Source organism: Osmerus eperlanus, chromosome 3 (genome assembly GCF_963692335.1).
Source record: "Osmerus eperlanus chromosome 3, fOsmEpe2.1, whole genome shotgun sequence".
Classification (NCBI taxonomy): domain Eukaryota; kingdom Metazoa; phylum Chordata; class Actinopteri; order Osmeriformes; family Osmeridae; genus Osmerus; species Osmerus eperlanus.
Window position 1 is genome coordinate 1,579,726 of NC_085020.1, and position 20,248 is coordinate 1,599,973.

The following is a 20,248-nucleotide window of genomic DNA, read 5'->3' on the forward strand; positions in this document are numbered from 1 at the left end:
AACCTGTTTAACCGTGACCACGACAGACCATGACTCAGCCACTACTGAGGGGGTCTGCCCCGGAATCAACCAACCATGAACGGGCCCCTCATGAATGGGAAGGAGAGAGGGGGGGGGAAGGGAAAGCAAGAGGGAGGCCTGGGCAGGAGTTACCCCTTGCTGAGAGACTTGACCCTGTCTCTGACGCCCATCTGAATGCAGTTACCCTCACACCTCCACCTCCAGGGTCAACAGCAGCCTGGCCAGCACCTGATCAAAGACACATCTGAAGTCAGAGGGAGCTGTTGTCAGACAGTAGGGAGAGAGTTCCAGTTTCATTTCCCCTGCAAGAAGTTAGACACATACACACTAAAGACTGCATTCTCTCCTAAAATGAATGAACCGGGCTGTCCACTGGAAAGCCCGGCAGAGAAGTCAGATGCTGGTGATCTGGGCTCTCACTTCTTCTGGAAGGAGCGTGTACACAACACATGTTTGGTACTTGTTCAGCCTTTGACGAGTGCAGACGGGCCCCTCGCTGGTGAGATGACCTGTCTAGAGGGTCGCACGCAGGAAGGAGAGAGAGGGAAAACGGGTTCAAAACTGGCAACTTAGAAATATTTCATCAGAACATCAGGAAGCTCGTGTTTACAAGCAGCAGTGGAATCCAGATGCATGATTCTCCTCAGAAGCAGTTGTTTCATGATTTTATGGTGGTAGATGGCGAAGCGAAATAAAGATAAATAATCATGCTGATGTGGTCTGGCATAGGTTGTGGATATACTGACACAGACATAGGTAGCATGAGGCCCGCGTCTGGGCCAAGCATCTCGTGTTCTTTACGACCCCTATCGCGTCCTGTGCGACTGCAGTGTTTGCATCCAGCGTTTTACTGGCCACTGCAGTGCGAAGAGAAATACATCCTTGGTTTTATTGGCAGGTTAGGACAAGCTCTGCTATAATGAGCGTTGGGTTCCCTTTGAAAGCGGCTCGAATTAGCTGGGAAAGAGGAGGATAAAAACGTTTGAATGAACTTTACTGGCTTTTTTTGTGCCCCATAGTTGGAGTGCGTAATCGAAAAGGCCTCTCTAGTTAAATGGCTCATGAATGATGCATTGGTGACGGCACAAGTCAACTCTGAACTCAGGACTAATTGATGATTGTGCACAAACACACGTCGGGCCTCCTCTGCATTGCGGTCGTTAGCGGTTATTTGATAAACAACAGGCTAATACGCTGATTATAACCAGTCAGCGGTGAGGTGGTTTGCTTTGTTTACATCCTAGTTACAGAGCGTACGGATCGTTACACCCGGTCCCCCCGGAGATGGGCATTTCAACCTCGCATTAAACGGAAACGCTAGAAAGGTCACCTGCGTTACACAGAACAGACTTAGCTTGTTAAAAACACCAAACCTCATCAGCCGTTGTCAGCGACCGCTAACCTTCGCTCTGTCGTTTTAGCCCTGAAACGATGTCTGCCTTGTGTGCGCATTAATGCTGAGAAGGCGGCATTCCTCCGGTCTGTTCTGCTTTCTCACTCTGGAAGGTTTTTTTCAAGGCTCATTCCTCTACCCGCCTCTGGCTTGCAGTGGTGTCTCGAAGCTTTTCTGGCAGAGGGCTTGGTGCGTTTGAAGGCCGTGCCACCCACTCAAACAAACCTGCGCTGCACCGCCAGGCCCTGACTGGAGGGGCATCAAACCGTCTCTGACAAAAGGACTTATTTCTTCGCCAAAAACGACAGACCTCACAGCAGAGAATAACTAGAGGGAAGGTTAGAAACACAAATAGACGGAATTCCCGAGTCACAGGCGTTCTGTGGCAACATGTGTTTGTGTGTGTGTGTGTTGAATGTGCACGTGTGTGTGTGTCATACCTGGCAAGCGGGGCCGCGGAGCGCGCTGACAAGAACCATTAAAGTTTATAGGCGTGAGGCACAGCTGCCTGTCAGGTTGACAGACAGCCCTACTCTACCCTCTTCTACTCTCTCCTCACCCCTCCTCACCCCTATCATCCCTCCTCACCCCTCCTCCACCCACCCCTCTTCACCTCCTCTTGCAGGGAAGAGGCAGAGGTGTTCAGCAGAGAGGAGGGATGGGGCACACACAGGCAGGAGGGATGGGGCACACACAGGCAGGAGAGATGGGGCACACACAGGCAGGAGAGATGGGGCACACACAGGCAGGAGGGATGGGGCACACACAGGCAGGAGGGATGGGGCACACACAGGCAGGAGGGATGGGGCAGGTTTGATGCCCAGGACTGAACAAAGTAGGCTGTTGTCTGAAGTGTGTGTGTGTGTGTGTGTGTGCCGTTTCCTTAAATGAGCTGACACACCATGGCAGCTCTCCATGTCCAACACACACAAATCACTTGTTCAATGTGAACTGTGTGTGTGTGTTCATTCTCCTATCAACCCCATCTCTCCGTGGGTGTCTTTGGGCTTTATCTCCATGATTATGGGGGAGGAGGGTGGTGTGTGTGTGTGTGTGTGTACAAAAGAGATTCATTCTACAGTTCTCAGAGTGTGCATGTGTTTTCATAGTGTGTGTGTTCACATGATGCAGCCTGTCGTGCCACAGCTGGATTAAAGTATCCCTCTCCTCTCCCCTCCCCACCCCCTCCCCACCCTCTCCCCTCCCCACCCTCTCCCCACCCTCTGTTTGGTTTCATTAAAAGAAAACGTTGAGCCTCTCCTCTCTGGCACGCTGCTCTGCCTCGCTAGCAGACCCAACCCTGGATCACCACCTCTTATGCCTCCACTTAGCAGCAGAATAGAGCATTGTCGTTATTAACCTCTGTGTTTGACAGATTTATAGTCGAATGGGTCTTCTGTAAAAGGATTCTCTCGTCTCTCTGTCCAATCTGGATGTGCAGGTGGCATCAGTGTTTGTTTTGGCGCACGCACACTGTCACGTGGCTGTGTTGGGTTTCCACGTGCGTGTGGCGTCTCACGCTGGACGCAGAGCGGGCGCTCTAGCGTGTCCCTGGAGGCCGTCAGGCCTTCCTGAATAGCAGGAGGCTGCGTGCATCTGCAGACCTCTCGTTGTCATGGTGACGAGTCGGACCTGGGCAGCAGGCCCAGGGTCATGCTATCATGGGCACCACAACCGGAACTCTGTTGTGTGAACTGGTATGGAGGCGTTTTTTGCCTCCTTAAAAGCTCCCCAAATACTCCCAATAAACTGGGTTGTTTTGCTCAGACAGTAAAGACTTTAGTTGATATTGTGAATCAGAAGTTGCCTGTTTGTTCCTGACAGCTGGAGTCGCTTCCTGAAGAGGTTCTGACCCAGAGGCCGAACGCCAACGCTGTCGTCTCCATGGAGAAGGTTCTGGAAGCTCACGGTGAGGACTCTTCACCAACACCACATGTTCTGATGCTACCGTGTCACACTCTACCCATGCTCTTTCCAGATATGACAAACTCCACCTAGTCATAACAGACCTCACCCTAAACATATATACTTACCCTAACCATACTTACCCTAACCCTCAATACCTCAGTGGATGTCGGCAGGTGTTTAACAGCCTGGCTGTGTCCGTGTGTCCTGCTCAGGTAAATACTGGCACTCCTTACAGCGCCTGGCCTCCACGCTGGGCTGCTCCCTGAGCGAGGCCCGCAGATGTGAGGCAGAGGAGGCAGAGGCCGTCACCGCCATGGCCTCGCTCTCCGTGGCCAGCAAGCACATGGGCAACAGGTACGAGGGGGGGTCTGGTGTGTGTGTGTGTGTCCTTGTCTGGTCAATGTAAACTGCTGAGTTTGAACTTTATTCATTATCAAAATCATTGTCGTTTTCAGTGTGTTCATGTGGTTATCGAGTGTTCATGTGGTTATCGAGTGTTCGTGTGGTTATCGAGTGTTCGTGTGGTTATCGAGTGTTCGTGTGGTTATCGAGTGTTCGTGTGGTTATCGAGTGTTCGTGTGGTTATCGAGTGTTCGTGTGGTTATCGAGTGTTTGTGTGGTTATCGAGTGTTCATGTGGTTATCGAGTGTTCATGTGGTCTGCTCTTCTGTCCAGGCCGGAGGAGGAGCCTATGGAGGAGGAGTCTCCCATGTAGAGACTTGTCTCTGACATCCCCCTGAGCCAATCACCAGTCTCCGTTTCAATTTGACCCGCCTCCTCTGCTGTGTCCGAGCAGGGCGTGTGCTCCTGAGGGCTCTCCTGCAGGGGGCGTCCAGACACGACCAACATCTCCCTCACGGGAACCCAATCGACCAATCACCGTAGGTGTTGTTGTCTGTACAGGAAGTAGGAGGCGACCAACCCTAGTCCTCAGTTGCCAGGTCTGCTTCTCAGGACCCTTTGGGATTTAAGGGGGGTTAACCGTCCCACTCTGGCAACCTTGAGTGCCAGTGCTTTTAAACAGTACGTAAACACGATGTATGAACCAGTCCGGTCGTTTCATCTGCTGCTGGATCCTTTCATCCAGGCAGCCACAGCCTGAGACGTAACGAGCCACCTGCTGCTTCTGTTTCTGGAAGACACTGAGGAAGGAGAGATTTTTGAGGGTTTTTTGAGACCAGGTGTTTTGCTAAAAGGAGATGCGAGGAAAGATGATGATGAACAGTAGTTCTGGTCAACGACAGATAGTGAAAGACTGTGAGTTTGTGCCTTTTGCCTGCCTGGTGCATTTTCACGCTGAACTCAGTGAAAGAGCTTTGCCTTAAAACCAGTTTTGGGGGAGAAGACCCCCAATCTCTTCTACCTTCTCATCCTTGATCTCGGCGAGGCTGTCGATGTCGGTACAATGTTGGCACATAGGACTGGGAGGCCCTTTGCATGTTTACCCATAATCCCCTGCGGCCAACCTACTGTCCCACCTTGTTCCTTTTCACTCTGCTCCCCCCCCCCCCCCTATCCTTCCCTGCTCCCCCTTAGCCTTTGAACTGTAGTGTGGAGGTAGTTGTTAGCTACACAGGACATAACATGGCTGGAGTCTTTCTCTCCTGGGAGCGAGCGAGCGGGCTGAAAGGTTTAGCGTCGCACCAGACATCAGCCCTCTAGTGAACGTTAGCATGCACTGTAGAGGAGCTACCTGCAGTTGAAGGAACTGCTGTTCAAATGTATTAGAAGTCATTAACAAGCCAAAGCATGACGTCTTATAGTCTCAAACCACTTAGTATTACAAACATATACGACAGGCTTTGCTATTGTTGCTGAACACTCAAGACGCTTGTGGTGGTCACGGATCTGTAAAAGAAACACACAACACAGAACTGACCCACAAAATATCATCGTAGTCTGATGACCAGATGTTTTGTGGTAGGAAAACGAATGTGTGCTTTTTCAGTTGTTCGTGTGTAGATCCTGTGGTCGTGCGTCTGTTGTCCAGGGCAGGTCCCGGCCTCCTCCACCCGACCTGGGCCGGGCCGGTCGCCGGGCCTGTCGCCGGGCCTGTCGCCGGGCCTGTCGCCGGGCCTGTCGCCGGGCCTGTCGCCGGGCCGGTCGCCGGGCCGGTCGCCGGGCCAGCCGAGTGGCCCTTCAGGCGTTAGGTGCTACCGAGTGTGTGCTTGTTTTTAGTCTTTGAGGTGGTCTATGGTAGACCTACAGTCTCTCTGCACAGGTGAGGCACGGGGAACTCATTTGTACTTTTTCATTCAACTACTCGCAGATCATGAATTACATGGATCCCTGTATCGACAGCATGCTATCTGACGGAACTTGAATTTGACGTCCGTAACTCTTTAGAGACTCTTAATGACGGCTACAGTATAGATCACTGAACTCACATCTTCACCAACTCATTTTTAGCCTTTTGGCAACTACCTTCAAGATTGTTTCTTCATCGAAGTGGTAGTCATTTGTGTATTGTACTTTCAATCGACATGTTTGAAACAGTGAAACACAGTAGTGATTGTTATTCCTCTTTGGTCATCTGGGTATTTTTACCACAGAATAGTTTTTGATGACTACTCCATTTTGTGTTTGTTCCTTTCACGTTTGTGTTTTTCTTTCCTGTCTCATTTTTGATGTTGTCTTTACCAAGTGGACTCCAGTGTCTTAAGTTTCTTTCTTTTTTTAACCTTTTTTAAATAATTTTTCTTGTCATTGTGTTGTTTTGAACCTTGTGTATCTCCTTCTGTTACACATTGTACAGTTGACACACTTTACTACATGTGAGGGTTCAGATCCTTGGTTTTGATGAGCAGCCGTTTCCTGACGTCGTCAGGGGAGGGCTGGGGGTGCAAACATTTCTACTTTGTATAATGATTCCAACAATTGTGTATTTACTATACTGTCTGTTCATAGTAGATTTCTATATGAAAAACTCTAAGTATATTATATATTATAAGATATTAGAAACTTGTTTTTTGAAGTTAGTATTGCAAGGCGACATGTTCATATTTCATTGGCTGGTCTGACTCTCTGCTGTTCACTGTTTGTGGCTGCCATTGGCTACGTGTTGAGTACGGTAAATCCTTATTGGGTGTCGTTTTTCTATGGCTGTACATGACTGGCATTGCCTTTGTCAACTCCACTAATGTGCTGTTTTCCCATATTTTGTTACAAAAGCTCTAATATTCCTTTTATGTATCTAGGCACTTTCTCCCAGTGAAACTGTACAAACTTATTTCTTGAGTTGAAAAATGTTATAGTTGAGAATACCAACTTGTTATATCTGACCAAAACTGACCCCCTTCATCCACTCTCCTGCTCCTTCTAGAGACCCTTCTACTAAGGATCTCAATACTCTTAAGGAGGGAACTTTTCCAGTTGAGCTTCGAAAAAAAGTGCTAGGAATAGAATCAGTCCATGTTATTTTTTTTACCGGTTCCCTTTGAAACACTGTGATGTTGTGCACCAGGACAAGCTACAGGTCCTGTTGTGTTCTTCATGTCGTGGTGCCACAGCTCCTCAGGTGTCAGGTCACCCTAACCGCTAGAACCGTCTCCCCCCTGACCCTTGACCCCTGAGCCCCAACACATTAGTTTACCAGCTGCAAATGTCCAGGAGGTCCAGATTTGGGTTCCATGTTCTGCCTCAGTCAAGGTAAGAAACCCAACAAACCTTTGATTTATTCAAAAGGAAATGGAGGGTTTATGAAATCAGGTGGTAAAGTGTGTTTCCCATACTTTTATCAATCCAATGCTTTGGAATGTGTGGGAATCACTCAAAGAATGGTACAGAATTGGGATGTTAAACTAGTAACTATTTTTGGGCATTAAATCTTTGTTTCTGGTTCTATGTTTTCCATTGCACTTGTCATTTCCCTTGGAAGTTAATTCCTGATTGTAATCCAGAAGAGATTCCTTCAAACAGCGATATGTTAGAGAAGGTCACCAAGATGAACAGAGAACATTGAATGCCTTTTACATTTGCAAAGATTCTGATGTTTCACTAATAGTTTGTGATTATTTGCGAGTGGATTGTTACCAAGTTGCACAAATCCCGCCCCTTTTCTAAGCCTCGCAATGCCTTGAAGCACCCGTCATGTTTAATTTCTTTAAACTCAAAGAGTCATACATTTGTAAAAGGGACTTTACTTTCACCTGGTTATTCTTGCGTGGAAGCCAGGTAGTCTGTCATAGTCAAAGGAAAAAACTTTACAATTAACGTTAAACAAGAAAGAACATTCCATGAGTTATTTTCTTTGTATGTTATTTTGTATTTAAAAGAATTCTGGGCATTTTTTTTTCTTCATCTGACTGGGCCTAAGGATTGTTGGTTGTTTATTGTATTGGCCTAGTTAGATCTGCTCTCTCCTCCTCACCTGCTCCTGGCCTCCTCTCTGCATGGTCCTAGCGTCCGCATGTCTCTGTCCCCTGTAACATATCTGCACATGAGCACTGAAGGACACCCACACTTAACCTGCATCCAGAGAGAAAGAGCGACATGGAGCCTCGCTCCTCCTCACTCTAAGGGTTCCCTGAGCGGTTTGACAGAAACATGCTTTCTGTGTCCAACAGACATTCTTTTTACTTAAAGAAACAAACAAAACAAAACTGAATGATGGGGGGGGGAGGGGACATTTGAATATTTTACAAAAACAATCTTTTATCTAGCACTTGTGACATACTGACAATAGATTTTATTGTATTTATGTAGAATATTGTTTTAGGGGTAGCTAACAACAGGTCGAGGACTGGGTGGATTCACTTTTATGGGCATCATGGATGGTTTGGGGAGGGAGGGAGGGAGGGCAGTATCATTTGAAGTCATCTGGCGTTATCAAAGGGCTCTGTCCAGATGGCTGGGTTATCATTGTTGTTCAGTTCCACTTCAGCCAGTTATGTCTGTGACCACTGTGGTTAAAATAAACAGTTCTAGGTTTACAAAATGTATTAAATGAATATTGTTTTTTTATTGTTTTGTTTTAACTTGTTCTCCATCGTTCCAGAATAGTACTTGTTTCTTGGGACCTTTTCTCTAACATGTTTTCTTTGACACTATATAAAATATCAAGTTTTGGAAAACCTTAATGTCTAGTTCTTCTTCGTGTTTTTTACATGCATGCAAACTCATAATTCCAAGTAAGCTGTACAGAAACTGACAAATATACACAGTACTATGTAAACACATGTCAGAATATAAAGCATAATTTGTTATAGTAACAAACTGTTCTTAGATAAACATGGTTACATTCAAGTTTTCTTTACGAAGATTAGAGAAACATATTATTCTACAAATCCACTAATTCCATCAAGGTCACGATACCACTGTGGTGAGAAACACTTCAAACTGCATCTGAAGTTCAGCTTTCATCGTGTCACGGGCAACGATTACTCGCCATTAAGTTTACAACTCAAATAGCACCAAACCACGACTAAACGTTTAATAAAACGAAGAATGGAGGTGGCGTCTTGAGGAGAGTGGAACTGCAGGAGGATCCTGCTGTTTCCCACTGTGGTCTAGTTAAGAGCTGGAGAGAGTTATCACAGGCGTATGTTAGTCTGGAGAGAGTTATCACAGGCGTATGTTAGTCTGGAGAGAGTTATCACAGGCGTATGTTAGTCTGGAGAGAGTTATCACAGGCGTATGTTAGTCTGGAGAGAGTTATCACAGGCGTATGTTAGTCTGGAGAGAGTTATCACAGGCGTATGTTAGTCTGGAGAGAGTTATCACAGGCGTATGTTAGTCTGGAGAGAGTTATCACAGGCGTATGTTAGTCTGGAGAGAGTTATCACAGGCGTATGATATAATGAATAATATAAAATTAATATTGTTAAATAAACCCAGGCCTTGCTTCAATCCAGGTACTTCCTGTTGGTCATCTCTCCGACACGACTGGACTGATAACCAGTGCTCTTCAACTCAGCTGTCACAAACCCAACATTTCTGTTGTCAAAGCGGTTGTCCACCCCTGAGTGGATCCTTTGACCTCTCACTGCCATCTCCAGCAGGGGGCGACAGTGCAAGACAGGCGCCCACAGTAGCCATAAGAGGGATTAGCCTTCCATTTGGAAGAGCCAAAGGTCAGTCCAGTGTCTGTGTTGGTGGGCGGGCGGGAGGGTGTTAAGACAACATTCCAAACACAGAACTGGCCTCGTCTGCGCTCGGTCAAATAAACAAGAGAGCAGTTTGCGTAGCGCAGGTCTGCCTTCCCGACTGAAGGTACAAGAAAACGCAAACAGTGTCATTGGTCGGTGGCATTGTGGGTCTGTTTGAATATTCATAAATCAGTGCTGCGTCCAGGTCAACAACCCAGAACGTCTGGAGAGGCTGAGAGCAAACGGAGACGCAAGTGACAATATTTGCCGTCTTACGGCGAAAGCAGTCAAAAGACCTTTCTGAATGAGGGGACCAACACAGGTGGGAGAAAGGTCTCTCTTCAACACCGCGCTGCTCTGACACACTAAGGACCGCGACCCGGGAACACACACCTACCGTCTCACCAGGAACTAGAGACTTCTTGCGGGCAACTCAACGTTGTGGTGCCAATGACCCCTGTGACGTTGGAGGAAGGGGGGGCGTCAGGTCATAGAAAGGGTGGGATGTCTTCAATCTTGTGCTCTGGAACCTTTCCAGGGTCAGCCCACAAGATGGTGCCTTTCTTCCCCACCACAAACCCCCACGACCAGGGACACCAGCTTGGGAACCCCGGAAACTCCCGTCTATTTTTCCTCCTCTCGTCCCCACAACGACACTCTGGTCTGCGGTGGCCCTCTCCTCCTACCCTGCTCATCCTCCTCCTACCCTGCTCATCCTCCTCCTACCCTGCTCATCCTCCTCCTACCCTGCTCATCCTCCTCCTACCCTGCTCATCCTCCTCCTACCCTGCTCATCCTCCTCCTACCCTGCTCATCCTCCTCCTACCCTGCTCATCCTCCTCCTACCCTGCTCATCCTCCTCCTACCCTGCTCATCCTCCTCCTACCCTGCTCATCCTCCTCCTACCCTGCTCATCCTCCTCCTACCCTGCTCATCCTCCTCCTACCCTGCTCATCCTCCTCCTACCCTGCTCATCCTCCTCCTACCCTGCTCATCCTCCTCCTACCCTGCTCATCCTCCTCCTACCCTGCTCATCCTCCTCCTACCCTGCTCATCCTCCTCCTACCCTGCTCATCCTCCTCCTACCCTGCTCATCCTCCTCCTACCCTGCTCATCCTCCTCCTACCCTGCTCATCCTCCTCCTACCCTGCTCATCCTCCTCCTACCCTGCTCATCCTCCTCCTACCCTGCTCATCCTCCTCCTACCCTGCTCATCCTCCTCCTACCCGGCTCATCCTCCTCCTACCCTGCTCATCCTCCTCCTACCCTGCTCATCCTCCTCCTACCCTGCTCATCCTCCTCCTACCCTGCTCATCCTCCTCCTACCCTGCTCATCCTCCTCCTACCCTGCTCATCCTCCTCCTACCCTGCTCATCCTCCTCCTACCCTGCTCATCCTCCTCCTACCCTGCTCATCCTCCTCCTACCCTGCTCATCCTCCTCCTACCCTGCTCATCCTCCTCCTACCCTGCTCATCCTCCTCCTACCCTGCTCATCCTCCTCCTACCCTGCTCATCCTCCTCCTACCCTGCTCATCCTCCTCCTACCCTGCTCATCCTCCTCCTACCCTGCTCATCCTCCTCCTACCCTGCTCATCCTCCTCCTACCCTGCTCATCCTCCTCCTACCCTGCTCATCCTCCTCCTACCCTGCTCATCCTCCTCCTACCCTGCTCATCCTCCTCCTACCCTGCTCATCCTCCTCCTACCCTGCTCATCCTCCTCCTACCCTGCTCATCCTCCTCCTACCCTGCTCATCCTCCTCCTACCCTGCTCATCCTCCTCCTACCCTGCTCATCCTCCTCCTACCCTGCTCATCCTCCTCCTACCCTGCTCATCCTCCTCCTACCCTGCTCATCCTCCTCCTACCCTGCTCATCCTCCTCCTACCCTGCTCATCCTCCTCCTACCCTGCTCATCCTCCTCCTACCCTGCTCATCCTCCTCCTACCCTGCTCATCCTCCTCCTACCCTGCTCATCCTCCTCCTACCCTGCTCATCCTCCTCCTACCCTGCTCATCCTCCTCCTACCCTGCTCATCCTCCTCCTACCCTGCTCATCCTCCTCCTACCCTGCTCATCCTCCTCCTACCCTGCTCATCCTCCTCCTACCCTGCTCATCCTCCTCCTACCCTGCTCATCCTCCTCCTACCCTGCTCATCCTCCTCCTACCCTGCTCATCCTCCTCCTACCCTGCTCATCCTCCTCCTACCCTGCTCATCCTCCTCCTACCCTGCTCATCCTCCTCCTACCCTGCTCATCCTCCTCCTACCCTGCTCATCCTCCTCCTACCCTGCTCATCCTCCTCCTACCCTGCTCATCCTCCTCCTACCCTGCTCATCCTCCTCCTACCCTGCTCATCCTCCTCCTACCCTGCTCATCCTCCTCCTACCCTGCTCATCCTCCTCCTACCCTGCTCATCCTCCTCCTACCCTGCTCATCCTCCTCCTACCCTGCTCATCCTCCTCCTACCCTGCTCATCCTCCTCCTACCCTGCTCATCCTCCTCCTACCCTGCTCATCCTCCTCCTACCCTGCTCATCCTCCTCCTACCCTGCTCATCCTCCTCCTACCCTGCTCATCCTCCTCCTACCCTGCTCATCCTCCTCCTACCCTGCTCATCCTCCTCCTACCCTGCTCATCCTCCTCCTACCCTGCTCATCCTCCTCCTACCCTGCTCATCCTCCTCCTACCCTGCTCATCCTCCTCCTACCCTGCTCATCCTCCTCCTACCCTGCTCATCCTCCTCCTACCCTGCTCATCCTCCTCCTACCCTGCTCATCCTCCTCCTACCCTGCTCATCCTCCTCCTACCCTGCTCATCCTCCTCCTACCCTGCTCATCCTCCTCCTACCCTGCTCATCCTCCTCCTACCCTGCTCATCCTCCTCCTACCCTGCTCATCCTCCTCCTACCCTGCTCATCCTCCTCCTACCCTGCTCATCCTCCTCCTACCCTGCTCATCCTCCTCCTACCCTGCTCATCCTCCTCCTACCCTGCTCATCCTCCTCCTACCCTGCTCATCCTCCTCCTACCCTGCTCATCCTCCTCCTACCCTGCTCATCCTCCTCCTACCCTGCTCATCCTCCTCCTACCCTGCTCATCCTCCTCCTACCCTGCTCATCCTCCTCCTACCCTGCTCATCCTCCTCCTACCCTGCTCATCCTCCTCCTACCCTGCTCATCCTCCTCCTACCCTGCTCATCCTCCTCCTACCCTGCATCACTTCCCTCTGTCATTATCTATCTCCCATATCAGAAGAAACAGCCTCGGTTGTAAATGTTGCTCTACTCCTGCTCCTCTCTTTAATTGCAGTCCTGACGGCCTGTGGAAGGGCTGCTGACCAGCTGGGGCTTCACAAGCAGGCAAAATTACAGATCAGAGTAATTGGGGAAAACTCCTGACCACGTGACAAACAGGCAATGAGGGATGAGTATTTATGAGTCATGACTAAGACGAGGAATCCAAGTGTTTTTCCGTAACTTAAACCACTCCCCCCCCCCCCCCCCCCAAACACAACACACACATTTCTCCCCATGGACCAATAAGGAAGAACCTATCACTTTACAGTGTACAGTCTGTAGTGGCTGGGGCCAAGGATGGGCCTGTGGAATGGGTTGCTCCAGGTCACAGCGACTGAGGGGTGGGTGGGATGGTTCTGGTGTCTCTGTCTCTCACTCTCACTTAAACACACACACACACACACACAAACCATTCCCATTATGAGAAACCTGTTTGGGTTAGTTTCCTTTATAAAAAGCTTCATCTGAAGTATCTCATAGTCACAGAATGATACAGGAAGTCAACAAGCTTGTATTGATATGAGCAGTTGGGCCATCGCCGTAAGTGATAAAACCTTTTTGATTTTGAATTATTATATTTGGACAGAATCTGTCCCCTTTGCTTGATTCCTCTGATTGATACCTTCTGTCTTTGTCTGAATTCTGTTACTGTGGTCTAAATTATAAAAGGGGTAATTTGATCAAAAAAAGTGGATACATTGTTTAAGTGCCTAACGTCTACACCGCAAATCATTGCTTTAGTACCACACTTTCCTGTTCTCATGACCACACAACAGCTCCAGGTATTCTGGGACACTGACACACTAAGGTTCCAGACCAAGCTGTTGTATATTCTCTAAAATCTGAATCTGCTTTTCATGATGTAATAGAAGCTTAAATTCTTTAGAATGAATCCTGTTTTTCCCCTTAAAAGAGGGAGAATTAATAAAGAATGGAATTTATGTGAAATCTTCGAATCTTGGAAGTGTACCACATACCTCTGGGTTCCATTGAATCATGTTGCAGGCTGATGGACCGTGTTGTGTATTTGACAAGCTGTCGGGTTTACTTGTCTTTCTGTGTGTTTAGACTAGTGAGCAAAGAACACACACACACAAACACACATCATGGTCTAGAAGGAGACTAAGCACAGAAGAGCACATTTAAACAAGACCACAAAGACAGTATTCTTGCAGGAAGATTGTGCTCTTGATTTTAAAGACAAAATGCCACACTCCAAAGCCTCACATTATTCAGTCATTCACCTGAAAGATATCTTGTGTCAAATATACTGAGATCTGAGGTAACAAAGTACAAATACTTTGTTACTGTACTTAAGTTGATTTGCGTGACACTAAAACAGGTGTAGTAATGGCTACTTTTTACTTAAGTATATGTCAGAGCCCATACTTCTTTTAACTTGAGTGAAAAAGTGTAGTCAGTACTTCAACTTTGACCAGAGTCTTTTTAAACATGGGTATCTGTACTACTACTTGACTGAAGGATGTGCGTACTTTTGCCACCTCTGGCTATTAGGTAATAGTAATGTTGATTGTTTGAATCAAAAGCAACTCATTCAATAGTACTCAATGTTTCTGTTTGACTCGTAGGATGTTCAGACTCTCCCTGGGTTTGTAAGAGGGAGCTCCAGAGCACTCTAGACATTCACATGAACTCCCCACACACCTTCATCAGAGACGCTGAGGAGGAAAAAGTCCACCTCAATTTATGCCTGTTGTGTTAGCCCAGATTATACAGGCAGCCTGTCATCTTCCTGCTGCACCAGATCAAAAAAGATGGAGGGAGTGAAAGAGGGGAGGAGAGGAAAGGATTTGCCTCCTCAGAGCTTTAGCTTTGCTCACATCATTCACACCGCAATTCCCCCAGGCAGGAATAACCTTGTAAAAGAGACTGTATGTGTTATCCTATAGAGCTCCACACAAGGAACACAGAGACTGTATGTGTTATCCTATAGAGCTCCACACAAGGAACACAGAGACTGTATGTGTTATCCTATAGAGCTCCACACAAGGAACACAGAGACTGTATGTGTTATCCTATAGAGCTCCACACAAGGAACACAGAGACTGTATGTGTTATCCTATAGAGCTCCACACAAGGAACACAGAGACTGTATGTGTTATCCTATAGAGCTCCACACAAGGAACACAGAGACTGTATGTGTTATCCTATAGAGCTCCACACAAGGAACACAGAGACTGTATGTGTTATCCTATAGAGCTCCACACAAGGAACACAGAGACTGTATGTGTTATCCTATAGAGCTCCACACAAGGAACACAGAGACTGTATGTGTTATCCTATAGAGCTCCACACAAGGAACACAGAGACTGTATGTGTTATCCTATAGAGCTCCACACAAGGAACACAGAGACTGTATGTGTTATCCTATAGAGCTCCACACAAGGAACACAGAGACTGTATGTGTTATCCTATAGAGCTCCACACAAGGAACACAGAGACTGTATGTGTTATCCTATAGAGCTCCACACAAGGAACACAGAGACTGTATGTGTTATCCTATAGAGCTCCACACAAGGAACACAGAGACTGTATGTGTTATCCTATAGAGCTCCACACAAGGAACACAGAGACTGTATGTGTTATCCTATAGAGCTCCACACAAGGAACACAGAGACTGTATGTGTTATCCTATAGAGCTCCACACAAGGAACACAGAGACTGTATGTGTTATCCTATAGAGCTCCACACAAGGAACACAGAGACTGTATGTGTTATCCTATAGAGCTCCACACAAGGAACACAGAGACTGTATGTGTTATCCTATAGAGCTCCACACAAGGAACACATTAACGTATGCTTTGTTTTTTTTCGTCACCCAGTGCCCCCTCCCCCCTCCTGCGTACACACACACACACACACAGTATCCATCACCCTCCTCCTCATTCAGCCACCAATATGAACAAAGCTATTGTTTGTTTGACTTGAATAGCGGTGATTTGGAAAGTGTATATTGTTCTACCTCTAGTAACTGGCTCCACGTGTTTCTTTTGTTATTATCTGATTGATTAGACATGGTTCAAGCCCATTGCTATGACCTATGGGCTAGTTCCTCTGAGCCAGTGTACACCATTATTGTAAATGTATGTTATCTAAATTCATTAGTATCAAGCCTACCTGAGAGATGTGTTTTAAAAAGGCACACCAAGAAGAAGAAAATAGATGAGCAGACAGATTACACAGAGGACCTTTATCATCCCTCTTAAAACGTTGGTACGGGTTGGTTGGTATGCAGAGGGTAGGGGAAAACTGTGATAGCATGTGGAATAAGAGAGAGGAGGGGAGGGGGGGAGATCGATAGAAAGGGAGAGGGGGGAGAGAGAGTGAGAGAGAGAGAGAGAGAGAGAGAGAGAGAGAGAGAGAGAGAGGAGAGAGAGAGAGAGAGAGAGAGAGAGAGAGAGAGAGAGAGAGAGAGAGAGAGAGAGAGAGAGAGAGAGAGAGAGAGAGAGAGAGAGAGAAAGAGAGAACAGGGCTTCTCCAGTAGCCTGACCCTGTGACCCCTGTTGACCCTGCCGTGACCCCTGGTGCTAATGAAGAGGAAAGTGGTCCACTGTGCAAACATGTCACAGTGTGGGACTGGACCCAGACCAGATCACGTTTCACTGCCCGGGTGACCGGGATCAACACCTTCTGCTCACACTGTTACCGATCACGCTCTGCGAGGGAGGGAGGGAGGGAGGGGGGGAGGGGGGGAGATACGAGAGCACACAGGCCACAGTGTTGGTCTGTGGCTCGTTGGTCTGGTCAGCCTCTCCAGCCTCTCATGTCACTAACCGTCCTGCTGTGAGTTCGCTGAGTGTCAGGTGACCTGCATGAATCATGTCTCGCTGTGTCTGAGCACAGTCATTTTAGTCGCTCCGATGAGTTTGTATGTGAAAGAGGAAAGATTGTGGTTTTAAACCTCTTCCAAGGACCTGAATACACACACACAGCCACAGCCACACACAAACACACAGCCACACACACAGACCGCAGTCTTACGCTCCAGTGCTCCAAGACCAGGGCCTTGGAAGGCCAGCTATGTTGAATTCAGAGGGTGATTTCCCCCTGGTTGGCTCATACTGGCATTCCTCCACATGCTCTTTTACAGCCATCTTTACAACCACTTTAGTGTTCTTAACCCATTTTCTTGTCCAGCTTCATTCCTTCGCTCAGAAAGCTGGTGGAAACCTCCCAGAGCTGGAGAAAGGCTGGGGCCAGAGGGAGGAGGGAGAGAGGCTGGGGTCAGAGGGAGAGAGGCTGGGGTCAGAGGGAGAGAGGCTGGGGTCAGAGGGAGGAGGGAGAGAGGCTGGGGTCAGAGGGAGGAGGGAGAGAGGCTGGGGTCAGAGGGAGGAGGGAGAGAGGCTGGGGCCAGAGGGAGGAGGGAGAGAGGATGGGGTCAGAGGGAGAGAGGCTGGGGCCAGAGGGAGGAGGGAGAGAGGCTGGGGTCAGAGGGAGGAGGGAGAGAGGCTGGGGTCAGAGGGAGGAGGGAGAGAGGATGGGGCCAGAGGGAGGAGGGAGAGAGGCTGGGGTCAGAGGGAGAGAGGCTGGGGCCAGAGGGAGGAGGGAGAGAGGCTGGGGTCAGAGGGAGGAGGGAGAGAGGCTGGGGCCAGAGGGAGGAGGGAGAGAGGCTGGGGTCAGAGGGAGGAGGGAGAGAGGATGGGGTCAGAGGGAGAGAGGCTGGGGCCAGAGGGAGGAGGGAGAGAGGCTGGGGTCAGAGGGAGGAGGGAGAGAGGCTGGGGTCAGAGGGAGGAGGGAGAGAGGCTGGGGTCAGAGGGAGGAGGGAGAGAGGATGGGGCCAGAGGGAGGAGGGAGAGAGGCTGGGGTCAGAGGGAGAGAGGCTGGGGCCAGAGGGAGGAGGGAGAGAGGCTGGGGTCAGAGGAGGAGGGAGGGAGGCTGGTGCCAGAGGGAGAGAGGCTGGGGCCAGAGGGAGAGAGGCTGGGGTCAGAGGGAGAGAGGCTGGGGCCAGAGGGAGAGAGGGAGAGAGGCTGGGGTCAGAGGGAGAGAGGCTGGGGCCAGAGGGAGAGAGAGGGAGAGAGGCTGGGGTCAGAGGGAGGAGGGAGAGAGGCTGGGGTCAGAGGGAGGAGGGAGAGAGGCTGGGGTCTGAGGGAGGAGGGAGAGAGGCTGGGGCCAGAGGGAGGAGGGAGAGAGGCTGGGGCGCAGGATGAAAAGGGTGGCTTGGGGACAGCATTGGTGCAGACGTACACTCCAACACAAACACAGACACACACATAGACACACACACCAAAACATACACACACTCTCCACCACAGACACAGGTTAGGACACGAGGGGCTGATACCAGGTGTTGGGATGCCAGGCTTCAGCCGTCCACCAGACTCTACACGGGGGATCAAGCCACCGCTCCCCGACCTAATGAGCCCCGATCCTGGGATGAGCCCCGCGGTGATGAGGCTCCTCTGTGTGGAATTAAAGTATTAGAGGTTCTGATTAACGATGGAGGGAGCAGAGGAAATAGGAGAGGAATGGAAGAGAGCCCAGAAAGCTCTTCTGTCGATTCACTTCTGTCTAGGAAGCCCGAAGAAGAAGAAGAAAGCGCATTGACTGAATTCCGTGAGCGCTGTTGAAGGCCGGAGCCGGAATGCTCTGGATGGTTTCCGTAAACACTGCGGCCAGGGCAAATGTTCGGCACCTGTTCGGTGCTGCAGAGCTGGGGGGCGAGGAGTGTCAAAGATGTAGTGATTTCAGACGGTGTTGATATTACCAGCACTAATCAGGCTCTACTTAAATAGGAATAATAAACATAGCGGGAAGCGCACATACATAGCGGGTCTAGCCGCATGTGCGTGGTTACAGTGCCGGGTCAGTCAGCCTACCGCCTGGGAAACAGGTGCACCAAATGCACTACTCTTTCCCTGTATTTTAATTTCTTAACAACATGATTAGTAGTACTGCATCAGTATTTGCAGACTATATTCTTCTCGATAGGCCCGCTATATCATTAACCAAATAGGCGTTATTATTTAACTGCTTACGGTTTTATATGAGCTTATATGGGTATTAAAAAGTCAAGTGCTTATTTAATTCAACAGGCCTAAATAGTTCTCTTGAAAGGCCTGCTCCATTTCAGACTAGACCCTAGCTGGAGAGAGGATGTGAGTCGGCATCAACGCAGCTGACTTTTAGATTTAGAGAAGGAAAACGCTTCACTAGTGCCGACACCAACCCCCACAAATGCTGAAGCAACCTTAACATTTAAGCGAGGCCGACCGAACATGAAATCCTGTTTGAGGCACACACAGCGTAAACCTTTACTTTATCCCTTTACTGCAAATTAAAATTTTGTAGCTTTTTCCGTCTGATTTTACAGGAAACATCTGGAGCTCTCGCGCCGCTGGAGCAGTTGCCCTCGGGTGATTTCGTGCTCTTTGGCTGTGAGCGCGCGGGATAATGAGCCGTTATCAAACGCGCTGCCATGGCCTAATCAAGCCGGGCGGGCAGACCAAACCTTCCCCTCACTTCATGAATAGGTACCCACCAACTCCTTTCAATGCCAAATAGACTTGCTCACTATGTTCAAAACTCGCTCAAAACACAAGACAACTTTCCTCAGTTATAGGGATTCTTTGAAGCTCAGTTGTGGTGGAAATAGCTTATCTTCTCAGTTGAAGGAAACAGTGCCATAGGCCTATTCCATTTTAAGAGCCAAATGTAGGCTAATTTACACACCTGCAAATGTACCACTCCATAATTCGACCGTTTCATAGACTTAGGTGCAGTATATATAGGAGAACGCCTGGTCTGGTCTGCGCAGAGGACCGGTCTACCCTGGAACAGCAGGATTATAATTCGACACAGAGATTCCACACCCAGGAGTGTATCACGCGCTAAAGTCCCTATAATAGTCCCTATAATAAATCACTGATAGGCTACATAGCAGCGAACGCAGACCATCTCTCCATGTATGTATTCTTATAGCTTACATGTCCAAAGATTACGTGTGCTGTATTGTTAGACCTATATGAAGGTGGATATTGCTTGCGTTTTAAATGAATACAATTCATTCTCTCATTCAGATCGTGATGAGTTGGGTGGATGCTGCAAATTCATCGCAGGTGCCTCCCTTCAAACCTGCCAGTTTATGTCTCCAAGGATTTCGACACAGATCTTGAAAATTACAAAGAAACATATCACATTCGGATAGGCCTATACTCATAGTTGCAGGATATTATTAGAAACAGCTATTTTAAAGTGCTAAAATGTAAGATAGATTTTATCAAATGGATCATAGTGGTGCATCCTATCTCCCACATAGGTCCACGGTTTTGCTGGTATATTTAAAATAAATGTAATAAATAAGTAGCCTGGGCTACACAATTAAACTTTGAGTGCCTTCTCTAAATTGCAGTAGCCCTGTTTGTCTTAACAATAAGGTCCATTCACTGTTTAGATTTATATCAAACCATGTCTGGGAAAATGAGATGTAAACACTTTTATGCGTTGAGAGTGTGGGGGTAGATAGAGGAAAACTAAGAGGCCGGTCCGGTATTTAAAGCTGTACGCGATTTCTTGTCGTTATCTGCGGTT

General features: G+C 49.2%; 1 protein-coding gene across 1 annotated transcript in view; it reads left to right on the top strand.

Moving 5' to 3' along the window:
• The window catches only part of hdac4 (histone deacetylase 4), a 40,718-nt gene extending 32,324 nt beyond the window's left edge, over window positions 1-8,394 (top strand). Inside the window, 3 exon segments of the mRNA XM_062456199.1 lie at window positions 3,239-3,323; window positions 3,535-3,676; window positions 3,998-8,394. Coding sequence (XP_062312183.1) covers window positions 3,239-3,323; window positions 3,535-3,676; window positions 3,998-4,037 — 267 coding nt within the window. The 3' untranslated portion in view covers window positions 4,038-8,394.
• Window positions 8,395-20,248: the final 11,854 nt, after the last annotated feature.